The following is a 12,660-nucleotide window of genomic DNA, read 5'->3' as shown; positions in this document are numbered from 1 at the left end:
GGTGTGTGGTAACCACATAGTTTTGAAAGTTCAATATATTTTGATAATTATGGAAGGTTAGGACTCCAGGCATTCTTTCAGTGTTTGCAAAGTAGGTTTGCCAAAAAAGTGGCACAAATTAACAGACATATGGGAGATTTCTTTGATTCAAGATATTGACCCTGAGGGAAAAGGTCTCTACAACAGCTGATCAGTTTTACCTTAAAAGTGGGGAAATTTTGTTTTCTAGCAGATTAGGGTTAGTTTCATAACCTGAGAAGCAGAGTGCATTTCTAAGACACCTGCCCAGTTTCATATTTCTGGAATTTATGGGTTGAGCTGCACATACAGTTTTGGGGTAGAATAGTAAAAGAAAAGATCAGGCTTCTGTCAGCTGAACCACTTGGCTCCCTAATGACCATTTCTTTCTTTCTTTCTTTCTTTCTTTCTGTTTTTCAAATCCCCCCTTATCTGGATGTAAGACAACAATTTGAATTATATTCTTGCGTCAGACGACATTTCCTGGAATGTAGAACTGGGGGCAATGACTGGGGCAAACGAGAATCTTAAATATTTACATGACACATCAGATAGAGCAGATAGAGCGGCAAAAGGTATATGCTTGCACGTTTGCTTCTGTTAGCCACTAGATGTCGTGCGAGTACATTCATCCGTGTTTTCGCATGACTGCTCCGTTCAGCAGTGGAACCATGTGAACTGTTCGGACTATATTTGTACTGCTCTGAACTGTGATGCATGATCACAAATGCAATTCTCTTGTTAATTAAATTACAATAATCTGTATAAAAACCCTGGAATATTTAATTTAGAATGGGTTTTAAGAATGACATTTCCCTGTAAACCATAATAATATATTCAAGGCTGTGTAAATAAAAGATAGCTTATGCCAGCATCATGTCACGCGTCTGTTTCTTTTTCATAGCCCTATTTGAATACATGTCCCAGAAGGCACTGGGTGAATGACGTAAAATGTACGGTGTACGGATGAAGTGAGGTCTCGTAGCGGAGGTGGATATGCAGCTGTCGTCGGCTTGCGAAGGGCATTCCGACGTTAAACTGTAACCAGACTCTACGCGCGGTTGGTCTACTACATTCAGTTTGTCCCCTCGCCTCTCATCCTAGGCTGAGTTCAAAAGAGGTAAGAAACGATTCTGTGTTTCCCATCCTTTTACCTGCTTTGAACTCTCGTGGCAACCACACAGACGACAAACCTCTCATACAACACTCCAGTATGACTGATAATCCTGTTTCAGTGAGAGTTTGTAACCTTCATAGAGCTTTATTAAGTAAATGGCACTGTCTTAAAATGAGTCAAAACATGGTTTGGAACGTCACATGATGATGCGGAGGGAATCTTTTATGTCACTGTCTGTCGTTATTTCCTACTTTATAGCTGTCACATTCGCTTTCCTTGTCCAGTCTTGGCCTCAGAAAGACTGAAATCACATTTGAGGATTAATAACGCTGATTCAAATTCTTCTGTGAGAATACTTTGTTGAATGTGATCAAATAATATCCATAGTATCAGACACCCACCGTAGGATAATGTAACATTAATTGTGTGAGTAGAGAGGAGGCCCTGTAGAGGACTCTTGAGTTTCTTGCGCTGTGTTTGTGGGACAAATTGAAGCGGCGTGTAGCTGTATATAAATAATGGGATGTAAGGCTGTTTTCTATAATTAGCTGTACGGCCAGATACATTGCGATCTCTGGCTGTCCACTCCGAAAGGTCATCACACCTCTCCCTGGCAAACTTTATAGTCTGTTGCACACTCCGACTGTAATTCATTCTGTGCTTCGTTGTTGTTTTTATTCTGCCGTTTTGTATTCCCTTGCTGTTCTGTGTGAGGTTTTCAGATACTGGCTAATGTACACACTGAAAGGAAAATGACATTGGGGGTTTGCTAAAATCAAAGAAAATTAACACTCTAATGCTTTTATGTCTTTATTGTAACAGAATCAGTGGTTCTGATCATGTGACGTGTTTGTCAAAATTTCTTGACTATATCGGTTAGTCCCGAACATTTTTTCCCATACCAAACAACAGTTTTTCACCAATACCTGTTTTTTTCTCGTAAAAAAGGGAGGGGAAGAAGACGTCCTTGAAGCCCCAGCCTATAACATGAACAGAACTGCCTAGCTAGTATGGAAGATGTAACTAGAGATGAGGAATCATACTCCTCACCGACCTACAGCGTGGAGAGACCTGTTTTAAATGAGCAGTACATTGACTCCCACCTACTACACCATAAGGAGAGGCAACCCAAAACTATCACACAGAGGATCACAGAGCACTGTCGGTATGTCAGTTTTCAGGAACTTTGTATGTCTTGTATGAACTATAACAGCACTTGAGCTAGGTTCATTTAACTGTGTCCTCATCATTGATATCACTGGCTATTTGGGTTGGGTGTATTTTGTGTGTGTGTGTGTGTGTGTGTGAGAGAGAGAGAAAGAGACTAGAGTAGCTGACCTGGTTATGATCTGTCTACACCCGGATAGAAGTGCCTGGTTATTTTCCAACATTTTCCTTATTACATTTCCCCTTGAATGTGATTGCGAATCTCCATTATGAAACAAATTTAATAGTATAGGTAACACCCTTCACCAAGCCCTGTGTAGGGATGAGAGAGTTTTTCTGGTGAAGCACATGAAGTGATCTCTTGATTTTTTGTTTAGGTGTTCAACTGAGAAGGCCAAATCTGTAGTTTTTAGTCTCTTGCCCATTCTAACATGGCTACCTTCATACCCTGTGAAGAAGTACCTCTTCCAGGATGTTCTGTCTGGTCTGAGCACTGGGGTTGTGCAGCTACCTCAAGGTCAGTTCAGAAGAATACAAACACCTACTTGTTTCTTTAATAGTATCAGCCCAATATATAATTTGGAGTGGTATTTATACCCAGGCTGATTTTATATTCTGATGAATGCTTTTGCCTCTCTCTCTTGCTGTCTGCAGGTCTTGCCTATGCCATGTTGGCCGCTGTCCCTCCTGTGTATGGCTTGTACTCATCATTTTATCCAGTTCTGCTCTACACTTTCTTTGGTACCTCAAGGCACATATCAGTGGGTGAGCCTCATCCCCATGACGACCACCTCAAGCACCATGTATTGTAACCTCCAAAGAATCTGACACAAATTTAAAAGAGACAGTTTCAAAGCTGTTGCCCTGGAGGGCTCTTAGCAGTAGATGTTAGGCATGATGTTTTAAGGTGGTTTCTGTTGCTTTTTTGAGTTGGCTTCTTATCAGCTCTTGATTGATGGTACAGTAAGTGATCAAATACAAAGACAGACTGCCCCATTCTGGTCTGCCTTACTCAGTCACTGTTGATTACTTTGTTGTGAAATTTGGCTAACCTCCAAGACTTTTTGCAGATTATCAATGGTCTGATAACTTGAGTATGAACAAGAAGACCTGTAGTGTTTATGCACATGATTGTACCTCTAATGACTGTGTGTAAATATAATTATGTTATCTAAATGGAAGTCATTACGGCCGCTATGAATGCTCTTATATCTCTCTAAGATTCAGAGACCTTAAAAACCGAACCTGAATAGATAGATACATAGAGACAGAGGGGCTGTTCAGTAAATTCAGCTGTCTCAGTCTGGTTGAGTCAATAGTACTGCCACCAAAAGCATTTAGATATCAAACATCTGCCCAGGACACAGGAGATGCTGCACTGTAGTGGCTTAGGTCCAAAAATGCTTGTGAAGGAGAGTTGTTGTTGTTCCATTGACCCGTGGTAGGAGGAGGGGTCACCAGCGGGGCTCGTGTTGGGAAACAGTGGCGTTGCACTGAGGCATCCTCTGCCCTGTTTACATAACACCCGTAGAGTCTGGCTGAAACAACAACACCGGCCTGCAGAGATGAGCTCTCATGTCCAGTAGATGGAAGTCTGAGGACTGGGCTGGTGGGTTGGGCAGGAGCTGAGGGCTTCATTCCTGAAATGTCAAGACTTCTAATATCACGATCGGGTAGCAACCTCTATGACGACGCTGTCTGTCAGCTCAGTGTTTACCCAGGACTGATAAGTTTGTCTCTCTCTATCACACTCACTCAAACAGTAGCTTTATCCATGTGGGGTTGCTGTCATAAATCACCTTTCTTGTGGGTGAAAGGTCCAGTTCTGTGTTTCGAAAAAAACCACACACCACACACTTCATTAGAGTCATGTGAAGTCAGTGTTAAGCTGGCTGAAGATGTCACAAAAAGGGTATGTTTCAGTGGTTTACATAGTAAATGAATAGCAGGCAGAGGTGTCACTATTAGGACTCTCTCATGTTAGTCTCGCTGTCCTTAGGCCTCCATCCATCCTGCATTAGGGCATCATTTTTAAAGAACACCTAAAATGTTCATTAACAACAAAATAATATCAATGAAAATACATAACACCCAGTTTGTAGTCTCACAACAGATCATTAAGTATTAAGTATTGATTTGGCTTTCATCTTATCTTGAACATGGCGGCTTTTCCAAATTTTTATCTGTTTTTCCATGGCATCTTGCCTGGCTTATAATTTAAGAAACGTTTACACATAATAAAGTGTACCTAAAAATACATTGGCCATGCATGTTGACATTGTAATTCCTCTGAAACAGTTGTTTAGGAACTTTTGGAGTTAGTGTTTCGCCTGGTCAGGCCTTCTTTAGGTCCTTTAATCTGTACAAAGTGGCCTGTTTTATATTGGATTTAATTCTTTTTGATGTTATTGGAGTTAAAGGTGTTCCCTGTATTATTAGGTTGACTCCTCTCCCATGAGGGTAATCATAATACAATTACAGTGTGAAGTAAATAGCAGATGTATGGGATTATGCATACATTCTCCCTCTGGACGTGTGTGTGCGCGTGTGTGAGTGACTCGTTAAAAAGCAGGCTGTGTTGGTATGTTCTTTCAGGAACGTTTGCTGTGGTCAGTCTCATGATTGGAGGTGTTGCGGTCAGAGAGGCTCCAGACTCCATGTTCATGCTTAATGGTACCAATGCATCTGAGCCAGCTGTGGACGAAGCCGCCCGGGATGCCAGGAGAGTGCAGGTGGCTGTTATCCTCACGACGTTAGTGGGTATCATTCAGGTAATGCACAATAAAATCATAGTCCTTTGTTCCTCACAACTTAACTCTGTTAAGAAGTGTTTTCAACAAAACAAAAAACTTTACCCAGAGCACCATTTGGTTCAAATGATCAGCCGCTGATCAAACCCTTGACGACTTCTGGGGTAGTACTACATAACAATTCCAACACAAGGTCCCCTGAGTCCTGTGGATCACTAATCTGATCTCCTCTGAAGACTCCTATACTTCTATGTTTCTCCTGTTTAGAGAGGTCAAATATACAGAGCATGTTTTGTTTATTTAAAGAAATGTCTTTTTTTTTTTTTTTAGTATTACATGCTAATATATGTGCTAACATGCTGCAGAATATGTGCATAACTGTAGTAGTTAATGTGCAGCTGCAGTTAGATGTGCTGTGTTTCACTTAAGATGAAAGCTATTTGAGATGACCTGTTACTTGTTTTGTCTTATGTATTATACTGTAGTTGCTGCTGGGTGTGCTGAGGTTTGGGTTTGTGGCGATCTACCTGACTGAGCCCCTTGTTCGCGGATTCACCACAGCTGCTGCGCTCCATGTCTTCATCTCTCAAATCAAATATCTGCTGGGTGTTGAAACCACACGCTTTAGTGGACCCCTCTCTGCTCTTAGGGTGAGTTTCCGTGCTGCCCCTATCTGTGTGTCTCTATCTTAACAGACAGGCCACACCATGGTTCTTCCATTTGATTCAATGTCATGTCAATATGCAGTCAACATTCTATGAGGTTTGAGGTTCTGAGGCTTGAGGTTTTGTGGATATTGTTGACTCGTAGTCAGTGGTCAGCACTTTTCAAGCAATAATAAAGTGACAGCTATCTATATATTCACTGGGAATTTTATTTACACTACATCAAACACAGTAACCTTTCAACCCTTCAGGCTCTTTGCTCTCAGCATGACGATTTTGGATGTTGTCTTTTAGCAGCTGACAACCATAAGAGAATAGTAGGGCCAAGCAGATGGATTTCATTACAGAATTGTCTTCATTATCCTATTATTATGTTTGATTGTCTTTTGTGTTTGTGCTTTTCTCTTTGTTTAGAGTGTTGTTGCTGTCCTACAGAAGATCACCACCACAAATGTTGCCACAGTGGTTTTGGGCTTTGGGTGTATCATCTTCCTGTTTGGGATTAAAGAAATCAATGAGAGATTTAAAAAGAAGATACCTATCCCCATTCCTGGAGAGATTATAGTGGTAAAAACCCATAATTTATTTAAAAACAATGTTCTAGTGTGCTTCCAATGGTCTGTCTCTAGCTGGAAAGCCCTCCTCATAAAAGGATTTTGAAGAGAGTTTATTGGTTCATGGTTATGGTTCCAGGAACAACACAATCCTTCACAATCCACTCCAAATCTAGATCTGTGAATTGAACCTTTATGAAATGTCCCCTGGGATTGTCTCTCAGGTGATTGTTTCCACAGGGATCTCATATGGGATGGGCTTACATGCAAACTACAAGGTTGATATTGTTAAGGACATCCCTACAGGGTGAGACTTTTTTGTTTGTTTGATATTTTTCTGCATTTCTAGAAACTTTTACACTTACATCTTATTTGATCAAAAAATACATTTCTTGTAACATTTTTTTCTAATAAAATATTTTGAAACTCCAGAGAATAACTATTTTTGGATAAATAATTTGAAAGCTGTATTTTTTTTAATAATCTTTTTTGCTTTCTGTGTTGCCAGGTTGCTACCTCCTGCTATTCCTGATTTCTCTCTCTTGCCCAATGTACTTGTGGATTCTATTGCTATAGCAATCGTGAGCTTCTCTATGGGCATCTCCCTGGCTAAGATCTTTGCTCTCAAGTACAGCTATAAAGTGGATGGGAACCAGGTAGAGTGTGGCCACCTTGCCTTTTGCTCTGTGTGTAAAATATATTGTGTATATATTTTTTTGTGAAGTCTTGTCTTTTAATGGCAGGAACTGATTGCGCTGGGTGTGTGTAATTTTGCTGCATCGTTCTTCCAAACCTTTACCATTACTGGCTCCATGTCCCGTAGTCTAATACAAGAAAGCACTGGAGGCAAGACTCAGGTAACATGCACAAATACAATCTATCTCTCTCTCCCTCTCTCTCTCTCTCTCTCTCTCTCGCTCTCTCTCTCTCTCTCTCTCTCTCGCATCAGAATCCATCAATACACATGTGCTTGTAAACTCTCTCATACATTCATTTACATTCTCAGGCAATGACATAGTATATGTGTTTCCGCTTTAGTATGCAAACATGCGTGACAAAGGGAACAAATGATGATATGTCTATGTGCGGAAGTGTAACTCCCTGCCAGTGGTGCAATTAATGTCATAAAGCCATAAACACAAGCAGGTAGTTCCCAGAAGATTACACATAGCCTTCTCAGTCCTTCCCACAGTTTGGTAGGAAATAATGATGATCTTCTAGAAGTAGATAAGACATTTTTCATCCTTGACTCTTTGTTTGACTTTTTCTCTGTCTTTTCAGATTGCGGGATTAATAGGCTCTTTGGTTGTTCTGCTTGTGGTGGCTGCCATTGGCTTTCTGTTTGAACCTCTGCCAAAGGTTAGAATCAACCAGTGTTAGTGTAGGTCAGCATGAATCAGGATGATTCTATGAATGTGCAGTGCATTCAAAGCCTGGAAAAAAATGTGTATGTCAAAAGACTTCCATTCCAATCTGATAGGATCTGTTTGTCAGTCATTATGACTCGGCAGAAATGAAGGAAGCGTTTACTACACAGCCACTAGCTGTGTACTCTCTATTCATGAAATCCTGCATGAAAAGAAAATTGCCGGAGGTACCAGCACAAAGATTTCATCGTCTGTTGAAAGGAGAACAGAACCAGCCTTCAGAAGAAGGAGACAGAAATGCTACAAAAACATCATATTACATTATCAAATTCTGTGATGGTAGTGAATAATGTTCTACACTCTTTTTCAAATATTTAATATTCAAATATTTGAATCGAGGGAGACCAACGACCTTGTTTCATTGACCTTAAAAAAAACAAAGCTTGTGTGATTGTGAGGCATATCTGAAGTTTCATGTCAAAGCACTATCTTGTATGTTTTGTATGACTGTGCCTAATGTAACATGAAGAGAGCTGCTCATGTGGACACTGATTGTTTTTTTTATTCTTTCCTCTTTTAGACTGTGTTGGCAGCAATTATCATGGTGAACCTGCTGGGAATGTTTAAGCAGTTCAGGGATATCCCAGCTCTGTGGAGCACCACCAGGATCGAACTGGTGAGTCACTCAGGTGTCCTTTTATGACCGAATTGGTTTTGATATCACAAAAACCATGTGTCATGTGAGACTAAGCGCGTGACTTACAGTTGTGACACTTTCAGGATTGTTAAACAGCCCTTCCGGTCACACTGTAACTGTACTAGATAACCCCAGTTAAACTCCAGTCTCCATCACCCTCAGTGTGTTCACCACAGATATTTGTACTCATATGTGTGACTCGCACTAGGTGGTTTTGCTGAACGGGCTTGAACTGGTTCATCCAGTTTTTTTTTTCTCTCATGCTGTTGCACGATGTGAGTGGTGCTAAATCTCTAAAATCTCTGACTGTGGTTTCCTCCCTAGGCCATCTGGTTGGTCTCTTTCATAGCCTCCTTTCTTCTGGGTCTTGACTATGGCTTGCTGGTGGCCATTGCATTTGCAATACTGACTGTAATCTACAGAACACAAAGGTAGCAGTCATATTATATTACTGGAGTTAATGGTCATAATAGGACAATTACCTTAATAGGTCAAATAATGGTAATTACCATAACAGACCAGGTTTTCTGTTTAAAAAAAACACAGTTGTGTGGATGTGCTAAGTATGTGTACCTGTGGTTTTGAGATGTACTTTAAAAACAAAAAAACTTTGCTTTTACAAGGTTAATGTCCTATTCTGTTATCTGGGTAGCTGTCAGCAAGTTCATATAGCAACATTTCCTACAGTAACAACAACAGAAAATGAAAAAATAGAAATGTGTGAACTTTTAGAAAAAATATTTGGATATGATTTGTGTCATGTTATTCTTGGCAAATACTCACTTTGTAGTAAGACATTTAATATTGTTTTCAAATCTAACATGCGTCAGAGTGCTTTAACTTTTAACATAATCTTGCCTTACAGCCCCAAAACTCTTATTCTGGGACAAATTCCAAACACAGGGATGTACTGTGATGTGAATGAATATGAAGAGGTAATACATACATCACTGTACATTTCATAATAATACAGAAACAGTCAGACAGAGCTGCGGTTCACTGCTATAGACTAGTGCATATTTCAGCTCTGCTTCGTTTGGATTGTGTTTTCATGTTTATTTTTGTTGTTGGTTTTTTTAATCACTCTGAACATTAGTAGGCATAATATAGTTGATATTCTGCGTCCAGTCCTGCCCACTCAGTGCTATAGGTGAAGCTTAAATACATTGATTAGTGTCATGGTGTTCCACTTATTCATCCATATTTCTTTATTCACTTCTTTTTTCCCTCATGTAGGCCACTGAATGTGCAGGGATCAAGATTTTTCAGTCAAACTCCTCCATCTACTTTGCCAACAGTGACCAGTATGTGAACACTCTCAAAGTGAAGGTAAGCATATGTGAACCATTTACCCTCATGTTTAACTAAATGTACACCTTAGACCCAGGTTAACCTCACATTTGACTAAATGTGCACCTTAGACACAGGTTAACCTCACGTTTAACTAAATGTACACCTTAGACACAGGTCATGTTTAACTAAATGTACGCCTTAGACACAGGTTAACCTCACGTTTAACTAAATATACACCTTAGATACAGGTTAGGTGCCTGAGGTTTTCTGTGTATTCTGTTGCCTGGGCCCACATTGGCTCTCACAGCAAGAAATTCATTATGTACCGCAAACAATCAGACATATTTGCCCTAGCAAGGTCAGCGTGAACTGGATTTCCATGTATGGTAAATGATTCCTGTTTTGGCTTTTTCTCTCTTTTGATTACAGACAGGTGTAGACCCTGCACAATTACTTGCTGCTCAGAAATTACAGAAAAAGAAGGCAAAGAAGATGAATGAAGAGAAGAAAACAAATAAGTCTCCGTCAGAAAAAAGGAACGCTGTTATCAAACTGGTTAGTGTAAACCCCTAACACCACACACAAGGACCTTGCTCATATTCTGTTTACATTCCACTGTGAATGTAGCAAGGTTAAGGTTAGGCCAGGATGTGTTATGTCACAGTGAAGCGAATTTGGAGCAGGAGATAGTTTTCCCAGCTATTGCTCCACTTTCAGAGCATGTTTGAAATAAAAAAATACTTCCTTTAGTCTCAAAGTTGAACAATACCAAAGCTATGAAAGATCACAGAGTGACTTTATTTGACCCGTTGGGTCTTTGGGTGAATCTAATTGGCCTTTCTATGTGTTGCGTAGGACATGGAGGACCATGTCACTCAGGAGTTGGTGGAGGCGTCCCAGCGTGATACAGACGTCCAGGGGAACGGGCAGGTCACTGAATCTGAGGTGGTGATAGACAATGAGGAGGGACACTGTCTGGTTCCCCTCAGCCACATCCACTCAATCATACTGGACTTCACCCCCGTCAATTTTATCGACTCTGTCGGCGCTAAAGCAATCAAAGCTGTAAGCTGCAAACTGTATTCTTCTTTCTCTTCCTTTATTTTACCTTTCCGCTGCTCCACTGTCTCTTCCTAGATGTGTTTCTGTATTTTAATGGCTGACTTCCCTTTTAAGCAGACTTGATGATCCCTCTTTTTTGACAGGTGATCAAAGAGTATGCCGCCATTGATGTGTGCATTTTCCTGGCTGGTTGTAGTAGTAAGTATACATTTGCTGTTTTATTTGGTTAGATGTGGGATAAGTCAACATTCCATCTGTCTAATACACACACATGGGTATGTATGGGATATATAAAAGAAATCTCATTCAGCTCAAAATAAAGGTACTCTCTTCTGACAGACCACTTGTTTCCTATATTAAACAGGAACACTGCTGGATGAACTAAGGGCTCTGCAGTTTTTCGGCGGCCCTGTAACCCCTGACCTTGTGTTTCCCACTGTCCATGATGCCGTGCTCCACTGCCAGCACAGGAAAACCTCTCCCCCCTGCCCTGCTGTCCAGTGAGCTTGCAGGAACATGATTGATAGAGGCCAGGGTAGGGAGGGTAGGCACAGAGCCTAGGAGCAGTTGTATGAGAGAGTATGTTGTAACGAAACCTTAGCGTTAAAATTACAAGACTAGAGTTAGACAGGGCACCTGGACACAGAGAGTACGACTGAAATTAGTGACAAGGAAATCTGGCCTGTTTGAGAATTTGATGGTGGTGTTATGTTGGTGTAGAATCACCAAACAGTCTACAGTCTACGTGCATCCTACTGTCCAAGTCCAATTCAGTCATGTCGTGAAACCGTCCTGCGAGTACTATTTTGATGCTCCCATTGACATTCCAGTAGGTTGATTTCAGATTGCAACTTATTTTGGCATTGATTTTCAACAAAAAAAAAATTCACTCAAGTTAAATGTTGGTCATCACTGATGGGTTGATCTCGTCAACCATTTCCAAAAGAACTTGTATACAAGGGTGCAATGTGTAATCACTATGTAAGATTTTAGATTTTTTTTCTTTCTGTGTTTGTATGTTGTTGAGTTTGCTTTGAATTAATGACAATCATTTGGGTGATGATGACGGTAGAGTGTTTCACTAATAATGTTTCTCTGCACTACTGTTGACAGTTTATGTAGGTACGCCCCCTTGTGTTTGCAGCGCCGTCATCACTTCGGCTCTCTCGTTGGTGCTGCTGGCTTCCCGCACTTCTGTTTTATGAGGTCTTTTTAAAATGATATTGGAGTTTTTTTGGGTCTGGATGAGGCAAATTTCTTATGCATACAGTTACTGAAAGAAAAGTGATATTTTGTGCCTGGCTATCTTCCATTTCAATATAGACCAGTATTATGACAAACACTACGGTGAAATCCCCAGATTGTCAGCCTGTTACCTGTGTCGGGAGGTGTTTATGTCCAAGACGCATCTCGTCTTTTAGTCACTTTTTACCACCAGTTTGAAATGCAGTTCGTCGGTATCTAGTATCCAGAACTACATAGACAACTGACCATCAGTAAACACGGATCAGTCAGAGGAAGAGCTGTCAGGTGTGTGTGTGTGTGTGTGTGTGTGTGTGTGACCCAGCCGGCTGTGCTCCTCCGCATCCCCGGCCGCGGTCACCAGGTGTGGTGCTGCTGGGATTTGAGCTTTGAATCCCAGATGTGGGACACACCTCTATTGTGTGATAGTGCCTTAGCCAGGTGCTCCATCCAGGGGCCATGCATCTTCATTTTTTAATGAAATAGAGCTCTAACGTATTGTAATGTGTTTCATTTTTTTTAAGCATATAAAAGGAGACCAAAGTCTTGGAATCAACTACAAATGTAGGCAAAGTGGTGGTTTAGGTCTTTCAGGAACTTGTTGATTTGAAATGTATTTTTATAAGAAAATATGGAATTTCTTTTATCATGTTAGGTCATGTATACATTTAATAAAAAATGCTTTTGCTTCCAAATAAAAAAAAAAAAAAAAACTACTCTGAATGCCC

General features: G+C 40.6%; 1 protein-coding gene across 1 annotated transcript; it reads left to right on the top strand.

The window, feature by feature from the left end:
- Positions 1-1,036: 1,036 nt before the first annotated feature.
- slc26a5 (solute carrier family 26 member 5) lies at positions 1,037-12,620 on the top strand. The gene is made up of 19 exons (XM_030772389.1): positions 1,037-1,138; positions 2,084-2,300; positions 2,680-2,819; positions 2,957-3,067; positions 4,898-5,073; positions 5,538-5,702; positions 6,132-6,284; positions 6,496-6,578; positions 6,780-6,927; positions 7,015-7,128; positions 7,553-7,630; positions 8,219-8,314; positions 8,660-8,766; positions 9,201-9,270; positions 9,572-9,664; positions 10,058-10,183; positions 10,484-10,693; positions 10,834-10,888; positions 11,055-12,620. Exons 2-19 carry the CDS (start codon positions 2,146-2,148, stop codon positions 11,192-11,194), a joined length of 2,220 nt encoding a protein of 739 aa, XP_030628249.1. The 5' UTR covers positions 1,037-1,138; positions 2,084-2,145; the 3' UTR covers positions 11,195-12,620.
- The last annotated feature ends 40 nt before the right edge of the window (positions 12,621-12,660 follow it).

The sequence above is a fragment of the Chanos chanos genome, chromosome 1, assembly GCF_902362185.1.
Source record: "Chanos chanos chromosome 1, fChaCha1.1, whole genome shotgun sequence".
Lineage (NCBI taxonomy): Eukaryota > Metazoa > Chordata > Actinopteri > Gonorynchiformes > Chanidae > Chanos > Chanos chanos.
The sequence above is the reverse complement of the archived record's forward strand: the minus strand, read 5'-3'. Positions and strand labels throughout refer to the sequence as shown.